This window comes from Leptosomus discolor, chromosome 12 (assembly GCF_034619465.1).
Source record: "Leptosomus discolor isolate bLepDis1 chromosome 12, bLepDis1.hap2, whole genome shotgun sequence".
NCBI classification, from domain to species: domain Eukaryota; kingdom Metazoa; phylum Chordata; class Aves; order Leptosomiformes; family Leptosomidae; genus Leptosomus; species Leptosomus discolor.
The window spans coordinates 11619782-11642458 of record NC_141402.1 but is presented as its reverse complement, the minus strand read 5'-3'; the positions used below and the strand labels follow the sequence as shown (position 1 = coordinate 11642458).

The window sequence follows — 22677 nt, the reverse complement described above, 5'->3', positions numbered from 1 at the left end:
GAACTTCACAATAGAAGGAAAAGGGCAGCATGCTTCCACCCATTTCCATCATAGTGGATTCTGATTCTACATCTCGGTACCAAGGTTTTCACTGACACTTGGTTTGAATACTCCTTTTGTTAGTTCCATATCACTGCTCCTGTGTACCACCCTCTGTAGCACCATGAGCGCTTCCTTCTGCCCACAGTATTTAGACTCCTCGAATATTTGTAGCCTTTTGTCCCATCTGAGCCCTCTCTCTGCCATGCTGTGCTTATTTAGCTCTTTTAGTACTTCCTTAGATATAAATCTCTTTAGCCTCCTCATATTTCTCCACACCCCCCAGCATAAAAATGATAAGTTTGCTCATAAACTGTAAAAAGGCAGTAATATATATGAGCAAACTTATGAACAGAAACTCCATTATGAAAACTGCATGTATTTAAATTTGGTTCATCAGCTATTACTCTCTAAAAGCCTTAATAGTTAATTCATTGCGACTGTGACAAAGTCGTGCATGCTTTATGCCTGCTGGATATATAGTAGAGCTCTGTTTATGTTTCCACTATATTTTTTATGAATGTGCAAAAACTCCTGCTGATCAATAAGGCTCAAAGAAATCTGCAGTAATTATTTCTGGGAAGATATACAACATATGCAGTTTTAACACATTAACAGTGTTTCACTTTAGTCTCATTACTGCTTGCAGTTGGAATCATTCAGTCTTACTGTATTAGTAAGCAAGAGCTGAGAGTCTTGACATTCCCATACTATGTATCACAGGATTTTCACTGGCATTTTGTGGCCTTTCTAGTAATTTTCCATCTTCTCTAAAAACTGACTCAAAATTAATGAAGAGTCATCAAATATTAGCCAGGTATCACTCTCACATCACAACAGTAGGTGGGTATAGGCCTATTTAACTGATCACAGATTGTTATTCCTTAGCATAAATAAAGGTCTCACTGGTCTTTGACTCTCTCTAAGGTTGCTTCATCTCTTCTCCAAACATAATGCAAAGGTGTGACGTGTTCTGGTGTCAGCCTTCATCCTAGTCAAGACAGAAACTCATCCTACTTGTGAAGTAGGACGTGGCTGAAGTACGACTAAAACATTAGACCAGCTCTTACAAGTCCCCGTGCCCTCCGTTAATAACAAAGCAGTTGCCCGAGTCCACCGAACAGCTAATGGAAACAGGAAACACAGCTAAAAGGCCCTGGCTTGGGGTTAACCCAGTGTGCTCCATCTAGGCACAGACATGCAAAGTTAATTAGTGTCTAAACTTACACCTTTTACTCAGACTTTAACACTTTAAATGGAGCTTCTTCCCCGAATCTACCATCCCCAGGATATTTCTTGTCATCTGGAGCTCCAACACGAAATGCGATCAGACAGCTTGGTGCCCCGAGAGGAGGAGGGGAGCAGCAGCGAGTGGTCCCCACACCCGCTGCTTGGGGAGTGAGTCAGTTAGCAGGGCTGGCTTCACACTCATGTTCACATCAAACATCTGGCTGACCCCAAGTGCTGAGTAAACTGACAGGAGCTCCCTCAAGATCATAAGGGCAGATGACTTGTGATGAGTTGAAGGGGAAAAAAATTACTCTGAAATTCTGCAGTTCTCCTTTTACACGTATTTGCAAACCCCAAGCTAAGCTTGCAACGGGACCTCACCTGCTAATTACAATAGAAAATTTCTCTTATTTCTATGAGTCTCAAAACAGCATCTAGAAACTGCGCTGCATGTATAAGTGAAGGAAACAGTGAGGAGCAGATGATCAAGAAGAAAGGACAAGGTGGAGTATTAAATTCTACTGCTGGTTTTCTCCCCAGTTCACTGTTCCCAAATGTGCTACACAGGGGCTGCTGCATCAGATGTATATGGGTCAGTCTTGCAGTAGCTTGAAAACGAACAGCAAGTCAGTCTGGTTTACCTAATTCTGCCTTTTAGCTGGTAATATTCTCCTACTGGGGAACTGAAATGTCTACAGCATCAAATCAGCCCTGGCTACACCTTGTGGAGGCATCACCGATGTACACAAACTAGTCTTCACTTCTCACCTCCAGTTAGATTTTCCGAGGTTCAGGTAATACTTACAGAAAAAAGCCAATATTGGTCTTTAATTTAAGAAGTAGTGTTAAGGTGGCTAAAATAGCAAATGAGCGATTGGGAATATAAACACATACACTGCCTTGGTAGGCCTGTGGCTTTCTATACGAGGAGATGATTTTATTGTTAGGAAAAAAATTATCAAATGTTATGCTCAAAAGTAACATGAATATCTGGGCTGGCAAGGAGCACACAGGTTACCTGTCCTTTACTTTTTGAATGGGAGCAATTTTGCCTAACAGATCTTGCAGGTGACCCTCGGTCTGGAGCAAAAGTCCATCAAAATCATCAGAGGTCAGTCTTACAGATCAGACAATGAACATCCCTGCCCAGAGACTGCAAGCTCTGACAGAAAACAGGATTCCTTGAAAGTGTTTTCCTGACCATCATGTAGTTTTATGCTCTACTCTTCCACTGTGAGGTTCACTGGATTACTTAATTGCCCTGGTAACTGGAAGTGCAGTGAGGTACCTGTAACCCACCTCGCATCCTTACTGACAGCAGCAGGGCAAGATGGGGCTTGGTTTCTGGGTCCCCTTTTGAAATGGCTCAGAGACAGGTTTCTTTTCAAGAAACTCTGGCACGTGAGAGCTGGTTGAATGCTGAGACCAAAGGTGGGGTGAGAGAGGCTTTCTAAATGACAGGGGATCCTGAGCCTGCACAGGCTGTCAGAGAAGCTGATGTTGCTAATACACAGCTAACAACTACTAGTTAGTAGATTAATCAACCAGGAGTCAGGAACTTGGAGACACTATCGGCCACTGGGACAAACAGATTAAGCCTTCAACTGATAGAAATTAGCACAGCTCCACCGACTCCCACACATGGTGCTGTCACAATGTAAAGCAGCATCTTGGCAACACAAAAAGGAATGGGGACATCAGAAAAAGGTTCCTCACTGAGAGGGTGGTGGGTCACTGGAACCAGCTCCCCAGGGAAGCAGTCAGGGCACCAAGCCTGTCGGAGTTCAAGGAGCATCTGGACAACACTCTTAGTCGTATCATTTGGGTTTAGGTAGCTCTGTGAGGAGCAGGGAGTTGGACTTGATGATCCTTACAGGCCTCTTCCAACTTGATACATTCTGTGATCCCATGATTCAAAGCATATCAAGGACTAGTGGTATTGCGTCAGTCTATATTAGAAAAACAAACGCTACCCTACGAGGTAATCCCTTCCTATGCATTGAGTCTAGGCTCAGGTCTAAAACCGGGAGAGAAGGAAAACAGCTTTATTCTTTCTCTCCTCTGTTCCCAGGTCCTTTGATTAACTGCTACCAGAGCCGAAGAAAAGAAAGGAGGAAGGGGAGGACTCGGACAGGTCCCATCCATGCCTGAGTTTCAGTATCAGACAAGCGGAAGGACCTAAAAACTGAAAGGCAATGAGGAGCAGATTCTTAATAATAAAGGAGAGGCAACAAAACCAGGGGAGTTTGGTGCCCAGTACTTACAGCCCAAACAGGTAGCAAGTTAAGGCTTTCATGGGCCACACAGCACCACACAGAGAAGTGCTACACATGATGGGCAATGCTCTCGGGCCATGTGTATGGTATCTTCTTGGTCTTTGCACCAGTTGCTGCTGTGGCTGTAGCCCAAATTTCCCTGATTTTCTACATGGATTGCTAAAAGAACGCAAGCTCATGTGCTAAGCTGGAATGAGAACATACTGTTTGGTCTGTAGCATTAAATTACTGAGATGAAGTTATTCACAGGCTATTTCTTTCTCATTTAGTTGCTTTGAAATAAATTCCCTGTCACCAAAGGAGTTTCAGCTGTCAGCTCTCTGATTGGATCCAGTGACACTATCGAAGATAGTAGGGATTTTTATTCTCCTTTTCTTCCCACTGATTAACTTTTTCCTCATTTTCTTTATTCTATGATTCTATTGCTGTTTCAGTTACAGATGAGCTGTCTGAAGTTCAGAAAACTCTCAACGGCACAGTACAAAACATCATGGGCACTCATTTTGCCCTTGGACTATTCCATAAATAAGAACCTTTTGATGTCTGGATAGTCATTCAGATACGCATATAGTATCAGCTCTTTCCACAGCTGGTCCTGACCTAGTATCAAGGTTTAATTCTGATCATATTCATTCTAGCAACTGTGATAAACTGTTCACTTAGTAACATGAGATTTCTCACTTAAACTTAGCTGAACACATAGATCTGTTTATTAATTATTATTTTCTTTCCCCTTCTCATTAATTTCAGATTTTCTATGAAGGAAAAAAAACAACCAGGCTTATCCACAAATCAGGCATGAGGGGAAAGAGGGAGTATCTAAGTCATCTTCTTACTTACCTAATCCTTGATCCGATGGAACACACCAAACCTTGGTGCTTCGCAAAAAGGCAGCTGGCTTTGGGTAATCAGAGAGGAAGCAGCATTTTGTCTGCTTCAAGCCTCTTCCCCTTTCCAATACATTCCTGTATGGGCAACACATGGTGAAGAAGCCTCTACGTCAACTCAAGGCCTTCTTAGGCCTTAAGGTCTACACAAGCAAGACTCATCCTTTACCTCTTTTAACTCGACTATTGGCCATGTTGCACATCCCAAGCAGGAACAGAAGAACATGTACTTTGTACCAAATCATTGGAGGAAAAAAAAGCTTCACAAAATCAGAGGGTGAAATAAAGAACTGCCTATGGATCTTACGTCCTCCTAGGACATGACTTAAGTCACAAGTGTCTGGAAACATGGTATCTATACATGTGTGCCATAACAACCAAACAGACACAAAAATCCTTCCTTCACAAAGGGCCCGATCCTGGGTTTCGCCAGTGATTATGATTTCCTGAACCAAAAGTGAGTTCCTATTTGCAAAAAAATTTGCATTAGACCACGTTCACACGCCCTTTCTGGCAGCTTCTCTGAATGTCCTGTTTCCCATTTAACTGAAGGTAACATTGCAATCAGGCACTTTCAACACAATAAAAATTGAGAACTAACTTTGCTTTGGGATATTTATTTATCATTTGGACATAATACATATGATGAAAGAAATCACTACGGAAACATGGACTAAATACTTCTGAAAGGTCACTGTAGCACCCAGGACAGCTAGACATGTTCTGCTGTTATCAGAGAATGATAACAAAGGCACTGAGTTGAGATTTAGACAATTTGGGTTTGCTTCGTAGCTGTCCCACAGTCTCCCACTGCAACCTACGGAAGGCACTCGGCTTCACTTTGTTGCAGCTCCCCATCTGTCTAATGAGGATAATAACACTTTCCATTTGTCTTATCTATTTATTTAGATGGTAAGCTCTACTGGTCAGGGACCTCCTTTCTCCAGGAATTTTATACAGAACGAGCACCCTGATCTCATGAGCTGCCTGCAGGGGATACTGCAATACAGATAATAACTAACTTAATCCCAATCTAGATTTAATGTCTAGAGCTAAGATTTTTAACCTGGACTATCTGTGGAATAACGACCTTTTTCAGCGCAAGCATACAAATACAGATCTCTGCTAAACACGTACGAAAGGCAGAGAACTCGGGCAATTTAGCTTCTCAAACACAGATCGCAAGCAATTAACCTAAAACACAATGTTTACACAGACACTTAAGGATCAGATAGGTCAACATTTGAGCATGAAAGAGAAAAAAGTACTTAATCAGGCATTAAATTCTTTAGCACAGAGCAACAGCATGTGCACATGTACACACAGCACCCGCCTCGAGTCAGTGCTATGATCAAGTCATCACAACTGATCGTGCTGGCACAGTGCAGCAAGCTGGTGCCTCAGTCGCTGCAAGGACCTGCCCTCTGCCGAAAAGCACATCGACTGCAATGGAGTTAAGAGCACTCGAGCCAAAAGTTTTGCTAAAATTCACGAAGACAGTGGATTCAGCTAATAATGCTGAAGGACATTAGAACTATAACACATTTGCAAAGGGGAAGAGAGCAAAAATAGATTCTTAACTTTGTTTCAGGATAGCCTATAGAGATCTGGAGTACAGCTAGATGATCCTATAATGCAGGATCAAACACCTATGGAAAAAAAAAATAAAATCAATGGAAGTCCATAAACTAACTTTCTCAGGTCAGACTCTTAGTTTATTACCTCTGACACCTGTTCAGGACAGTGACCCAACCCACTAGAACAAAGCTGCCATTTCCTAATCACAGCTCAGCTTGTGGCAGAGGGACCTCTGTTATACAACCTCGAGCAACAAGGACAGCAGAAATGTCAAAGGAATCTTTCCGAAGCAAGAAAGCATTGTTTGCCTGCTTCGCTCATCAGTTTGCATCTACACACAGATGCAAGATTATATACACCAGGTTGTACACTTATTTCAAGAAATGCTAGTTGCTCTGATTTCCCTAGGGAAATCTAATGATGGAAAAGTTTCTCTTTCACATTGTAGCTGGAGCAAATAAGAATCACTGCAAATATCCGTTCTTTGTTCACCGACATCTTAGAATGACAGCTGCACAGCTCATCCCACCTGCATATTTTTGCAGAACGCATTGGATGGTTGAGGTTTCCTTTTATTTTTTTTTTTTTATATTCTATTTTAGATTTTCATACTATTCTACTCCTCTGAATGCAGAGAAATAGGCACGGGCCTGTTTCTTAAGAGATTACTGAGGCATTGTCCTGGCTATACGCTGCCAGCTCCTTAGTTGGTGGCCACCAGGTAAGTCCTTTCAAGTCAGTAAAACTGTGAAGCTCTCAGCTACCTAAACACTCTATTCAGAGAGTTAACGTGGATCATTCCTGACTACGCACACAGCTATGCAAAAATCTCATTTACAAATTAAACTTTACTTATGTTTTCGATCTCCTTTCTCCATCTGTCCTCTGCTGCTTAAAACACTTTGTCTGTCCTTTCTTTCAAAAGTCGTTGGCAAATGCCAGAGGTAAGCAATTATTATCATTTGCACCTAACATCACAGCAGCCTAATACCAAAGAGCTTACAGGTTTGCTCTGACAACCCAATACAAATGTCATCTGTGGAGAACACAAAGATACAGGATCAGAGTCTCATCTGCTCTGCAGCCCAGCGTAAATCTAAATAGGTTGAAATGTCTCTTTGATACTGCTCATTTCTCACTCACTCAAGTAGACCTCTTAGGAAACCTCATCCCTTATCCCATCATCAAACAGCAGCACTACTCATACGGCAAGATCGTACACAAACACTCTGCTGAGTCTAACACCACATAAAATGCTGCTCCTCCAACACAGGTGGGTTGAGCTAGCAGTTCTTCACGCCCTGCTCCCTCCCAGTACATTTTAGGATCTCAGTAGTGCTCCATGTCTCCTGCAGTATCTCTGATGTCTCCTGCAAACCACCCACCCCAATAACAGCAGCACACCCTCCCAACAACATCCTTCCCCAACGTGCAACTGCCACATTCTTTCCTCTTTCTTCTGCTTTTAGGAAACAAAACAGGAGGTGCTCATGTTGCATGGGAAATTTGTCTTTCCAGTCCTTGCCAGTCTAAAGGCTACCACCAACCTATCATTAGGACAGGGCGCACTACAGGAGGTAACAGCAAGCGGAGGTCCACGTTGTTATTGGTTAAACCAGGCACATCCATGCGGTCTGTACACTTATAATGCCTTAAGCGTCTTCAAGGGCATGATTTCAGAGCAGGAGACAAGGTAAATCCAGTACAGGAAAAGCATCTGGAGAACCAGATAACATTCATATTGCCTTTGTTACTGTCTATGGTGATACTTAACATCCCAGACTTTCTCTCACACTGCACCGAGCAGAGGAAAGCGGGAGGTTAGTGAAACCTGCTACTCACTCAGAGATACACAGCGATGCTCGTCTCAGTGGAGCAGTGTTTGATCTCATATATGTAGGTTATAACTCGAGTATCTGCCATCCCACCACAACAGCATCCCTGGGTACTCCTCCAGCTTGATTTATTTCACTTCCTTTTCTTTTTGTCCACTCCAAGCCTCGCTTCATCAGACTATTGCATACACATTACTGACACAGGCACGGGACACAACATCCCAGGCTTCACTTCTTGCAAAACGGATTTTAGCACTCCATCAATAGCTTTTCATTGCTTTTAAGCACATCACAAACCTGTTTCAACTACCTGCAGACCTTGTCTAACTCCTGTCCATCCCAGTTCCCTAAGTTTGTTTAGCACTTGCCTCTTTATTGGTCTAGCACTGGGGCTGGCCAAATACCAGGAGGAGAGAGCAAATTAAGAGAATCAAATACACTGTCCAGCAAATAGTGCAACAGAATATACTACCATATAATCAAATAGCCTCCATCAGCCCATCTTCAAACACCTGTGCAGCCAGACTCCAGTTTGTCTGTCTGTACTATCACAGCTCCTATTTCCAAGAAGAAGAAAAAATCCAGAAAGTCATCTAAACCACATGCTGCACAAGAATCACAGAATGGTTTGGGCTGGAAGGGACCTCAAAGATCATGTAGTTCCAACCCCCTGCCATGGCAGGGACACCTCCCACCAGACCAGGTTGCTGAAGGCTCCATCCAGTCTGGCCTTGAGCACTGCCAGGGATGGAGCAGCCACAGGTTCCTTAGGCAACCTGTGCCAGTGTCTCACCACCCTCAGGGTGAAGAACTTCTTCCTTGGATCTAGCCTAAACCTGCCCTCTCCCAGCTTCCCACCACTACCCCTCGTCCTGTCACTGCAGGCCCTCCCCAGCCTTCTTGTAGGCCCCTGCAAGTACTGGGAGGCCACTATAAGGTCTCCCCGGAGCCTTCTCTTTCCCAGGCTGAACAAGAAGATATGGTAATGACAACACATATGAGCAAGACAGCTTATTCCATAAGTTGCTGTCACATTTGTGGTAGTCTCTTCTGGAGACATAAATTACAGGAATTCAGTTCAAAAAGCAATCTTAGCTACTACCAGAAACAAAGTCAAGATGTTAAGTGGTGGCCTGGGAGATACAGAAAGGAGTGTAAGGACTCAGTTGTGCAGTGACTGTTAAACAGTGTGTGTCATGTAACACAATGCTGTCAGTGCTTAGTAGCTTTCCGTTTCCCTTTAGATGGTAAATCCTATCACATCCCACCTGCAACAAAACAGTCCTCTTAAAAAGCAGTAGAGAAGGGGCATTCTAAGGGACGTTTAACAAAAAGCAGGGAATTTTTGGGAAGAGATTATTTTCATTTTGGCAGAACACAGTTTTGGGAACACCTGTGAAATTCAAAAAGGGATGAAGAGATGTAGCAACCACAGAACAGCTTGCTTTGACATTCAGCAAGTTCTTTTATTCAAGCTTTTATTTTGCTACCTACATTACCTAGAAAAACAGGAGCTGGCAAAAACCAAATGCCCTGGCCCTGCACTTAAAAGCACTATTTCAAACACTAGTCAAACAGAACCAGCAACCTGTGGAAAGGAAGATTAAGAACAAACCTACATTATAAGGCTTTGCTCCCAGAAACAGATGCTCCTACCACCATCCACTTCCTTTCCAAACAGACAGATTCAACAGAAGAATTCACAAGAGCTCAAAAATCTCAAAAAAGAGGGTAAGTACCTATGCACATCGTGGAAAGTTACTCTAGACTAAACAAGAAGTGAATTCAACATAGACTAATGAAACTGTATTTCAACCCACTATAGTTGGGCTTATTCACAATTAAAGTAGCTGTAATCAGCTCTAACATAACTCAATTTTGAAGAAAATTGAGTAAAATTTTCAATTTTTCAGAGATCATGCTGAATAGCTATGGTACATGAAGGTAAGGACAGGCAGAGTGAAATGCTGGTACCAAATCAGACCAAGCTTCCCAATTCTCCCATGCAAAGAGCTCCTAAATGAATATGGTTTCCTTTGCATTACTTCACTTGATCCATCACGTACAGACCCTACCTCACGCACTGAAGGGCCTTACATTAGTCCTTACAGCACCACTGAAGGCATCAGACCCCGAGCACCGTGCAGCGTGTGTTAGGAGGAGTAGCACTCACAAACATTTGCATCTCCCTAAAAGGATGTCTAGCTAGGGGTTGTCTGAGTACATTCACCCCAGCTGCAGCAGTGACAGCTGATCAAGGGAGACTTTGCCCTTGCCAAAAGGAGTGATGAGGGCCAACAGCCACAGAGATCAAAGGCTGAAACACTTGCAGTACCAAGGACTGACTGCCAGATCCTGACCTGATCCTGACACATAAGACGACGACGCTTGTTGCTGTTCACACCTGAGCTAGGACTTTAATCAAAAAGAGCACAAAACGGGTGATTAATTTTGCACATGTAAGTTATACCATTAGACTCAGCACCCTGTGGACTCCTGCCACGTTGGCACTGAAGCTGTAATCTAGTAATCACATCCGGCTGGCCAGATACTTCCTCTACCAAGTGGGTATTTGTAAGACTGCCAAAACTGTCAAGGACTTTCAGCCTCAGATTTTGACTTCAGCCTTCGCAGTGTAAATTTCCACTCACAAAATTTCCACTCACAAAATTGCCTTAATAGCAATTTATGTTGTTCATTTTAGTTTCAAACCACCTACCTGTCACATAAATAGCCCTTACTAGCATATACTGACTAGTCCTGACTTTTAATGGTTAGAAATCAGCAGAAACAACTGATTAAGGCAAGGGTCTGGAAAGAGTCCTCTATCGAGGCTTGGAATCTCACAGTCACTTAGAGATTTTTACAGGCGAATTTTCTTGGGGGCTGTGTGCCTCGACTCATTCTGTGGTTCTCAGGGGAGCAAAATAAGTATGTGAAGCACAGCGAGGAACAGCCTTTTACAAAGGAATCACCAGCTCGCCAAACTAAACCCCAGCTTCACTTCACTCTGAGGTTTGCCAAACCTCACGGTGAAGTCCTGGATTTGATCAGCAAAATCACTTCAATTCCTGGTCTTCAGCTGAATAGGACCCAGAGTATACACTAACACCAACTACAGCAGGCACTTACTACTCGTAAAGTCCAGCTTTCAGTAGCATCAAATTACATTTTGATGAAATACACTGAGGATGTGGCCCAAACCTCTGTTAAATCACAGACAGCTGGCACCTTATTAGTCTTTGATTTCACAGCAGTCTCCTTGTGCTGGCACCTTTGCTTCCCGACATCTCAGCCTTTTGAGAGTTAATGATTGTCAGCACCAGCAGTGCCAAATGTGAAGGACTTAATTTCTAGTTTGAACCAAAATCAACCTCTTCACAATGTTTCCTGCCTACATTGATCTTTCTGCTCAGGACTTCAGATTATCAGTCCTGCCAGGGCAGACATTTGTAGTAGATAGCTACCAAAGCCGAGTAAAAAATGATTCACGGACACACTGCAAAACACGTCTTCGCAAATCTCTCCCTCTTCTCTGAAGAGTTCAAGGAAACTCAAACTACAGGAACTAATTGTTCCCTGCTCACAGATCTCACCTTCCAAGGACAGGTTAAAAGCATGGTCAGGAATGATCTAGCAGCAACTTGGAGCTACCAAAGACTGCTTCAAACCTGATTCACATCTCATCCATGTCAAGTGGACAACTTCTGTTGACACTGTAACATGCATTGGAACAGCACCAGCACTGTAAAGACAACAAGCACTGCAATGGCATAGCGGCTTGATACTCACACTCAGCAGGAGGCACTTGTTTTCTTTGATGGCACCTATGCAGCCCACGAAGCCAATGATCATGACAAATGTCCCTGTGACGATCAGCAGGTTGGCAGCTGACAGGGACGGGAAAGAAGAGGAGAGGGTGGCAAAGTTCCCTTGGGTGACAGCCAGCCAGATGCCTACTCCAAGGATTCCACAGCCTCCCAACTGGGAAAATAAAGAGAAATAAAGAAACTCAGTTATCTTATCCAAGCAACCCCAGATGTTAATCCATATCAATACGGCAGCGGCAGAACACATAAACCAGAAGTTACACCTGATATGAAATGATCTCTCCCTATGGCCCTTTCAGTAGAGAAAACAAGACAATGGAGAAAGAAAAAAAAATTATAAAGGAGGAACTCATCAGTAACATGCAACACTGAAAAAAAAGACCCAGATTTCCTAAATCCAATACACAACTTCAAATATCAGGTCTCTTCATCTCCAGTGGAAAAGCAGACATCGAGTAAAGGATTGAAAAAATCCATATCCTATTCAGGTACCTCAGAGAGCTGCCCAGAATGGGTGAAGCACTTCCAATTCCCTATTCCTCCCATCCCAATGCACCATCTCCCATCCCTGGCACACACCATAAACAAATCCTGCCAGAGCACCCCCTGGTAGGACACTTCACACCTCTTCTTGGTTAGTTCCAGTCAAGGGCCTAGCCTCCTTTGGAAGCCAGGGAGCATTTTAAAGTGTGAAGAGACCAAAGAAGGAGGGGGAATCCTCCTGTAATGTTAAAAAGACCCAAACAGCTGTTTACTCCTAAGGTGGCCACTGGTTTGGTAATTCACTCCTCAGAAGAGGACCTGGCTGGTTTAGGGAGCGTTTGAGAGGGGAACAGTAGCACAGGCTCCCCAGGCATGTGTGCAAGGAGAAGGGAGGTTGCCAGAGCAGGCAGCAGCCACCAGACAAACATAAAATTTACAATTATTATATACACAAGGAACTTTTAAAAAATGCAAACATTTATAAGCATGCTGCTTATAATAGCAAGAAAGCCTGCAGAATTGTAACAATCTGAGTAAAGCTGAGCAATTAAATAGAATTAAACCAAAGGGGATTTTGCATTATTATACAGTCACACAGCAGAGCATCACTAAGGTTTCTTTCTTTCCTGCTCTCCCTTCAAAATAACCAATTTTTATTGAGTTTTATAATTGCACTTTATTATCCAAATCAATTAAAGGCTAGGGAAGAAATTGTATTCATAGAGTAGTAAGCCAGACATAGGAGCATATCAATTAAATGTCCGCATGAAGTGGATGAACATAAGGCAGCTCATGAACCAGGGAAGGAAAAGAAGAGGTAATCCTGGGCCAGAGCTAATCCTCAGAAATGAAACACAGAAGAGAAACACAAAAGCCAAAGCAATTTCTTATACTAATTGCTCAGGTTGCCTCTGCACGCCACTGAATTCCCCCTCAACAAGGGACAATAAAGGCGGCTGTGTCCCAAGGCAGGACTCCTCCCCGCAGTTGCAAACCGGTCTATTTTGGTCAAAAATAAGGAGCCAAACTACACCTCACTGTGATGTACCTCAGCTGCCTCAAACCTGCATATCTGCACTGAGAGATGGCAGACTCCAAGCCACAGGGACTCCAATCACCTCATTCAGCAGCCTCTTCATACACAGGCATCCCGTATCACCATACTCACCCTTTCACAAAGTACCCTCTGGAAGAGTGAGAACCAGGGGAAAGGAGAGGGGAAGAATAGTTAAAGATGATAACTCGTAGCAAAGCATTTAGGGTAACTGAGGGGATATAAACAAAAGCTATCAACATGGCCCAAGGAAAAAAATGGGGAAAAAATTAGGAATAAATTCTCTAAAAATTGGAATAAAACTCTGAAGCTCTACTGGACTACAGAACAGCATCAAGGGAGAGGTGGCAGACACTCAAGTTAAAACAGAACTGGTCAGAGCGCTGAAATACAGTCAGGAATAGCACTAAACTGGTCGAGGAATGAGATGGAAAGCACAACCGTGCTTCTGCCTCTGCAACCTGGTGGAAGTTCTGCCTCAAAATCAGCCTCGGAGCCGCAGGCACAGTGAGGCCGCACAAATGGCCCAATTAAGCCTAACGAAGGCAGATGCCCAGCAGCAGTGGAGGCAGCACCTTGCAATACATTTAGCTATGATTTTCGGTACTTTGTTCTGAAGCAATTCAACAGCACCAACAAGAGGCAGCTGATTTCATCACCTTTCGCGCCCTCCGTGTCGCTACACCGCTTCGAGCCATACTGACACCTACAACTACCACCTGCATTACGGGAGGTGGGTCTTGCTGAGGACGCTGCTGTGTTTGGGAAAGGCCAGGCTTCTGTTGCCCACTGAATTCTTTATGATGTACAATGCATAATGCTGGAGACATCATTGCCCTTAGGACATTTGATTCCAGCATCTTCTCCCTGCAAAGTCATTCTCATCTGCAGTAACTGGGTATTCACCAGGGGCACAAAACATCACAAAACCAGGAGATGACTCATGCTGCCACTGTGGCTGTACCCGTTTAGATCAGGACTGAATCTTGCAGGTCAGTCGGTCAGCAGGAGTATCTCACTGCATTGCCCTTGATTCAGAGATACTCTAATATACATCAGGCTCTCCAGCAGCTCATTATCTTCCTATTTTTGAAGAGATAATGCACAGCTCTTCCTTAGGTTGATTAACCTGAAATGCACAAAGGGATCCTTCGAGCATTAAACCATCTGGCTCAAACTGGATTTCACGAAGCGCTGCTTAGGAAACGCCAGCACACACTACTGAGGGCTGCTCCACCTCAGTTCAGCCCTTTTCCTTTTCTCACACCAGAACATACCCTCACGGTCCTTGAATAAAGTCACTAAGCCATCACAGCAGGCCCTGGGAAACAGAGGCTGCCCTTAACTCTAGTCTAAACTGCTCTTTAAAGCCCCCTTTCCACCAAGGAGTGAAGCACAACTGTAAGTCTCCATCCAATGATCATAACAACACTCAAGCACCTGGTTAAGGAAATGCTTAAGGAAACGAAGGCCCACCAAGACAGCCACAAGAGCCTTTCCAACGATAGCAGAATATTTTCTGTTCCCAAACATTCAAAAAGCTCACTCCCACCTGCCCCTTTCTGAACTGAATAGCAGCATAATTCCCAGCCTACAATCCAGGGATCAGAGGGATCACTTTTATTTATTCTGGATCAGAGGAAAGAGAAAACAGTTGTAGTTGGTTCTGTGCTGCCCGTCTGTTTTGATTTCTTTGTCTCAGTATTTAAGGAGCTGTTAAGTTACAGATAATTTTACTTAGTTATTTATGATGCTCCCTTTCCTCCACTTTTTCTCTCCCTACCCCATCCCCACCCCCAGCCCTTGTTTGTGCCAAACAGTCAGAAGCAGAGTGATAAGATGATAAGTCTTGACAGCTTTCAGGGCTTGCCGAGATGTGAAATTAAACAAACTCAAAACCATTAACAGGGCTACTCCTGACAACTTGAGGGCTTCCATGCAAACAGCGAAGCTGTCACGGTTAAAAGAGAAAACAGTAAAACAAAAAGATCAGCAACAAGTCTACAGCTTGAACCTGATCTATTGGCAGCCAAGTACGAGTCTGTATTGACTGCATGTGGTAAGCGCAGGGCTGACTTTAAAAAAAAACCAACCAAATCCTCCTCAAAGATGTCAGGCTACTGACAAAAACTTTTTTTTTTTTTTTTCCCATTCCCTTGTGATATGTTTAACACATTATTTGCTTAATCGTTCATGATAATCCACTCTGCAAGCAAGGCAGCTCATAGCAAAATCTGAAACAAAACACAGCTTTCTCCAACATTTTTTCTCCCCAAGAAATGTTGCTTTTTTTTTTTGCAAAATCTTCTATCCTAAGGCCAAAACAGTAGCACCTCAGAAGGAACAATGCCATAGCCCTCAGATTAGGAGATTTGGGTTAAGTGTCTGTTGCAGGACAGAACTCAGCGTAAATGCTGGTTAGTGTGTCTGTGCCTCAGCTGCAAAACTGCGAGTACAGGGACACGAGTAGTGGGCTCTTTGCAAGCCCTGGACTTTGCAAGTGGTGGCGAACGGAGCGGTTTATTCTGCTCAAGACAACTTGCTCATAGGCATTTATACAGCAGAGTCGAGCAGTAAAGCGGGTGGCCTACTCTGAAAGCACAGATTCAGCGAGTCTCCTCTTCCCCAAGAGACACGCAGACACGTGTGCACTCGCCCTCTCGGCAGAAAAGCTGCCTACGGGCTTAGATCCTCCAAATTGTTCTATGGGCTAGAAAATAAATTAATCAGACTTCAGCGCAAACGTTTAGAATTGATCTTACAGGATGGTAAACAAAGTAATCCCAAACAGACCCAAATACATGCGTGTTGTTGGAGAAAATTCTTCTGAAGTTACAGCTATGCACTTAAAATACTGCAGGAGAAATTGCCTCATTGTTCATGATAATGGTGTTGTGTCTTTAATTGGCATTTTTATTTGTTTTATTACATGAAAAATGCATCTAATCAAGGCTTCTCATAGTGTATCTGGTTAGGATCTACCCACCAAACTTCCTCCTTTAAATAAAAAAAATCCTCCTGTATTAAAAAATACCCTGATAACAGAATCCAAGTGGAAGGTATGGCCAGTCATTTTGTAGTTAAAACTAACTCACTTGGAGGGTTTTTCTCCCCCAGTCTCCACATATTTAAACTGGAAGGGCTTTCTCAATCCCTTGCTATCCAATTACTCGCGTGAATATGCTTCCCTCTCTCACTACGGAGTAAGAGTGTACAATGGAAAAATCAACATCAGAGTATTAATAGCAGTGACGTGAGCATTACCCAGCAAATGTTCCTGTAATGCAAGGCGTACTTAAATCACTGTTCCTTTCAACTAGACACATAGAGGAGGTGGAAGTGGAACACATATGCACATCAACAGGATCAAATTAATTAAGAATCTTGCATGGAAAAAGCAGAAGCATGCGTACTAACACAGAGACCATGTCCATCTATACAAGCACATGCAAACAAACTGTTGGTGTAGCTGCTGCCTATCTTGAAGGAAGGAGCAGCCGCTTCTCAAAAACACCTTCAAACACACTGGCCACTTCTGAAAAACACCTTCCAAGCCAACAGTTCATGGCCATTAGACTCCTGAGGACCTTGTAGACACCCATCTGCACCACACCACCACCACTACCGGCTGCCAGCACCAGGATGACTTAGTTTGCAGGTGGTGTTCCACCACACAGATGGACACTTTAGCAGAACCCGTGTTGACATATACTAGTAGTATCACCTCAATGTGGCACGAGCTGCATTTCTTTCACTAGTCAGAGGTCTGAAGTGTAACAAATATGGGATGGTATACGGAAATTTAACAAATAAAGGATGGTATAAAATTTAATCCCTTTGCGCCTCTGATTTTCGAAAGTTAAACGGAGTAGTAAATGGGGAACTGAAGCACATGTCTACCCACAGTGCATTGAGGCTCTAAAGCTCCGCAGCGCAGAACTGAACGGTATGCATAAACCCCATCCAAAATGGCCATGATCTGAGCTGTGCCCTTTAAATTTAAAAAGAACTCAGAAAAAATACTTGAAAAAAGACCAGTTAGTAGGGACGACATTTCTGGAAGTGAAGAGATTGGAAGAGTAGCAGCCCATAAATGCCAACACAGGATGTGAAAGTAGAGGATGACTATTCGCTTCTCTTGAGATAAAGAAACCTAGAGGTTATTTGGTCTGCAGGTTGAGAGCAAATAAAAGCAAGTAATTTTTCACAAAACATTTAATTAAATTCTGGAATTCATTGCCACAGAGTTTTGTGGATGTCAAAATTTAAGCAGGTTAAAAAGGGACTACACAAATCAAAGGAGGGCAAGGTTTTCTAGCATTTATGAAAAATGGTATTTTGCATACAGCCTTGCAGAGGAAGACCTTAAACCATTAATTGGAGCAGCTGGTAAACATGGCCTCTGCTATCTCTCCTTCTTTCTCATGTTCTCTCTAAGCATCCCCGAGCAACCATGACCAAAAATAGGGTACTCAGCTAGCTGAAATTTTTTCAACATTATGGGCATTTCTGTGTTCTCCTTACTTCACCGTCTTCCCCTCCCTAGTTTTAATGTTCACTTACAGTTAGAATTTTTTTAAATTTTTTTTTACTTGCTTGCTTTTGCTTGGCATCAGCCTGTTTTCAGAGACAAAGTCATAGACAGAGACAACAATCAGAGAGTTAAGTCCCTGTCTCTCCTTACCTACATATCATACTACTGGTTTTCTATCAAAGAAAGCACAGTTTATTTCAACCCAAAATTTAAAAGTCTGTTCATTCATCAAATCAATCAAAATTAGAAACTAATTCAAAAATCTCTTTCCCTCGAATCCTTTCGACCTACAAAAGCTGTATTTCTTTTCCAGTGGGCATATGGATCCTATCCAGACTGTTCTCTCTGAGCCTTAGCAAATCTAAATTAAGACCTGCTAACCTCTACACCCCCAGTCCACTAGATTTTTTGCAGTTTGATATACCATAATTGCAGGGAAATCCTAGACCTCATGCCCACACGTAACAGACTGCTGTGTTGGTCTGTTAATAGCTAAACTAGAAACACCACAGTGCTTACGCTATAGTATGTCTAAAAAAAAGAAAAAAAAAGGAAAGGATGAAAATTACCTAACTGCATTTCTGAAGCAGAATAAGGGTACCTCCGCTTCAGGTCTTTGCACACATGCTGTCCTCCTCCTCTGTAGTGCTGCCTTCAGCTTTTGCAGCCATGGTGCGGGTTTTCAGTATTGCTTATGGAATTTGGGCAGCCGCCAGCAAATTCTCAGCTACCATCACTCCAGAGCACTTGAGCTGTCTCATCATTTGCATCAAAAAAATCAACGAGAACTGGGCTTATGGATCCTCTACATCATGTAAAAAGTCTCCTGGATCCCCCACTGTAAGGACTACGCAGCCTTTGAAAGCTTGGCTGAATGCAAGTGTCCCTTCCACTCCATACTGCATCCACACGTCTTTAGCACCTCGATTGTCAGGCTGGCTGAGGCAGCACAGTCCTCTGAATTAGTCCTTTCAGAGAAGCATAAGTAAGTGCAGAAAAGTCTCCAATCTATTGAGTCTTGGGATAGAACTCAAAAGTCTGTTGAGACTTGGGATTTCAACAGTAGGACATCACCATGAAGTTTGTGCAGAAGGACAAAGAAAAAAAAAAAACAAAACCCCAAGCGTGCAGTGTGCAAAGCCCCTCTGTAAAAGGGAAAACTCAGGAAACCCTTTCCTCATCTAATTCAGATGGGCCCTCAGTTGTGTTGCTCCTCAGACAGACACGTCTCATCTCAACTCCCAAGGAGTGCGAGCTCCACTCAGTAGACAGACATTATCCCACGCAAATACGCATCACAGAGAGATGCTGCCCCACTCCCAGACTCGACTCTTTTAGAACAACATCTACTCACTGCGGTACATTCTCCCAAGCCAAAATTTTATTTTGTTCTGGTGTCATTTAATTCCACTTCTGAACTCTTTCACGAATATCTCTATGACTTACAGGAAGATGCTTTAAAAGAGCACAACTGAGCAACCACAAAGTATTTCAAATGCCAATCTCTTCAGCTCTGCGTATGAGCAGTTAATAAAAGCTCTATGAAACTGGCTGTTTGGCCTTGCCATCCCATATCCTTTTCATTTGGCTTAAAACCCAGTTTCAAATACAAATATCTCATCTTGTGATACGGGCCGTTATATGCATGAGCCACAGGCAAACATCTCCAAGAGCTGCAGGCTGATCTTCCCCACCGGCGACCACCAGCATGACTGATCAGTCACCACCCTGACCAACAGCGGCCGAGAATCCAGCCTGAAAGTCATCCCAGACTTTTTCTTGCGGACTGATTAACATGCTGACTGCCTCTCCTTCACAAGGCCCTGTCCTGGCAGTGGTGCAACACAGTGTACAGCGCTCAACGTGACTTCAAAGTAGACGTGATGTACCATCTTCCACAGGCCTGAACTTCATATCCTGCATGACAGGCAAGCAACCGTGGCACGCACAAGGCAGCCGAGGGCTACAATCCTAACCCGTTGTCTGCCTGCAAGCACGACATCCTGGGATTCATGCCCTCACTGGCCTCTAACTGCACTGGATCTTGTCAGAGGTTCGAAGAAACACGCTTCAATAGCTCACGTTGTTGCTTTCCTTCCTTTTAGACACTTCACTCCTACAAACAGGCTTTGTTTTAGGATATTCCACCCAGTGCGTGAGCCTGGCAAATACCAAGAGCATTTTTATCAAGCCCAGAGAGTCTACAAACAGGACTTTGGAGCTCTATGTGGGCAAACAAACATCACAAGAAGGGCATTCATTTTCATAGTGTCAGTAATGGAAACATATAAAATGCTGCTTCTTCAGCTACCCTGGAGAGGATTAAGCCTCTAGAGCCTAAACCTTAAGAAATTCAGTATTCTTCTCCAGTTGAATTCCACCACTAAACTTCAGTCTCATACAACTAGAGCAAATCTGGGGACAATTGAAGATGTCAAAAGACAGAATATCATGCTGACACCCCACTAATGGAAAAGTGAATAAAAAGTCTTTCAGTTAATCCCTGCTGTTTTATAAGTAGCATTCTCCTATGCACTTGCTCCTCCAAATCACAGTTATCTATCAACTACAGTTACAAAAGAACAGAACTACAACATTTATGAGTTAATACACCCAATCTAGAAGTGATGTTTTCCTTTCATGGGCTCAAAATTCATTAAAACACTTAAATGTGTGCTCAATCACATCCTTATCCAGCACAGCATTTAATGCATGTGCTTAATTGCCACTGACTTTAATTAGTCACTTCTGTAGTGCACTTAATTGCCCCACACTGCAAAGTCATATCACTGAGGATGCAAAAACTTGCAGAAACAGAACAGTTGAGGATGACCTATTAAGGCAGCATTGCTGATAAAAGATTAAACATGATCACAGAATATTTAAAAAATGGTGATTAACAATGGCACAAGCACCTCATCTGCAAACCTGCCTAAACTCTAATTCAAATTAAAGATTATGAGTAAAGCACCGAGTTAATTCAACTCACTGAAACACTGAGCAAATGCATGAGTTAGAACAGGGAAAGGGATGAGCAACAACCACGAAAAGAATATGTCTCTTTTCACATTCTAGTTTTAACTGCTGCCAAATTGAGTGTTAAAGCTTTTTCATCTGCTTCTCAAATGTAATTTCTAACTCCACCTGGGATGACTGTAATGAAATCGATACAGTTGTAAAGAGGAATACATGCATGAGGTCTGGAATCAGAATCCATTACACGAAGTTAAATCTTTTAAAAAGAAGCAGAAATGGAAGAAAACTGGGTGTGCTCTAGAGTCCCTGTTTTGTCCCATCTGTAAAGTAATACACAACTTTTTAAATGACTTTGTAGCATAAACTGGCAAAAGATCAGATCTGGAGCTCTAGATGCAATTTTAGTCAACTGTTGTCACATGCACAGCACTAAATCCTGACTACAACAGCAGCAAATAAAATGGTAAAGTTTGGTCTTTCATACCACACAAAAACTGTGATTTCTGTAAAGGAGATTGCTGACAGAATTTTACCTACGCCATTTGGTGAAAGAAACTGAGGATAATGAGCTTCAAATAATGACTCCAGAGGCCACAGCTCATTTCCATGGTTTACCACAGATTTCTTGCATTGGATAAAATCCAGATTATTTGGTGTCTTCCGTGCTTTTCTCTCCCCTAGAGGCACTGGAGGGTTTAGAGTAAGAGGTAGTGAAATAATATGATAGGGGCCATATAAAAAAGCAAAGATAAATACAAAGGTTTCTTAAGGAGTACAAGGATGACAGAGATGGTCTTTCTATTTCATATTACTCTAAAAGTTTTTAAAGCGTGTGCTAACAGGCACAGTCTGCAGAAAAATAAAATGAAAAACATTTTTATATTGCATGTTTAATCCATCCATAGAGGTATGTAGATAGCACAAGGCTGGTTGCTATAGAAACATCCATACTGAATATAGATACCATAGTTGAAATGCAAAATTAGTTGTGGATCCAAAAAAGAAAATTGCTGATACTGTGAAAAAAAATGACGACAGCTAAAGCTGATATCCTCCCTCACAAAAGCTTTCAAAAAATAAGAGTCTTGACTGTATAAACCAGTATTTGATTAAGTAGCCTGAACACAGGATCTCCTGCACTGCACCCTGGCAGAAGCTGAACTGGGCTCTGGAAGCTGAGGCAGATCCCCAAACGAGTCTCCGCTTCCAGGCCCGGAGCGGGGGGCGGATGGCTTTCACTAATGCATTCTGCTCTTTACATCTCGAGCCCTATTTTAAGGGCATCCTTCCCCCCAGGTCCCGAACCACGCTGATGTGCTCCACTGTGGTTACAGTTACTTTTCCTGATGAAGACCTTTTCAGGGAGAAACTGGTTTTCTTTGTAAACATACGGTCTACACGATAGGACCAGTCTTCTCCAGTTCCTCCAGTAGCAATGCCGCTATGCCACGTTCCCCCCTCCCATTCACCTTTCTGAAGCTCACTCAGCAGCTGGTAACAGTGTCAACAAGGATACAGAGGGTCACCAACAAATACTGCTCTTAAACCTCCCAGCTGACAGCAGCGGGCTGGAGGTGCGGGGCAGCGGGAACACCAGCAATACCCTGCCCTCGGTCCCATCTCTCCGAGCAGGTGCTGGCAACACCCGAGGACAGAGCAATCTTCTGGATGGCAGCAAGTCCCTTCCCACTACTCTCCAAGTGGCTCCCCAAAGAGCACAGAACTCTCGGGCTGATTCCTGGCATGCCCAGCTGTCTCCTGGAGAAGCTCAAGCCCTGCTCGGGAATCGAGCCCATGCCCAACAGGGACAGGAAGGTTTGGGGAAGCAGTAGGACTTCTACACAGTATCTCAGCTCCTAGTAAGCTGTGGGACATGACTCCAGCACAACCCTCCTATCTGAACGAGTCACAGGCATGAGAACCTTCTAATTGCTGTTTATTAAGAGGCTTCTTCA

At 43.2% G+C, this 22677-nt stretch overlaps 1 protein-coding gene across 1 annotated transcript in view; it reads right to left on the bottom strand.

Moving 5' to 3' along the window:
* TSPAN4 (tetraspanin 4) overlaps positions 1-22677 on the bottom strand; it is a 200976-nt gene that overhangs the window by 59058 nt on the left and 119241 nt on the right. The window contains exon 2 of the mRNA XM_086472158.1: positions 11638-11829. Coding sequence (XP_086328284.1) covers positions 11638-11829 — 192 coding nt within the window. The remainder of the gene's footprint in view (positions 1-11637; positions 11830-22677) is intronic.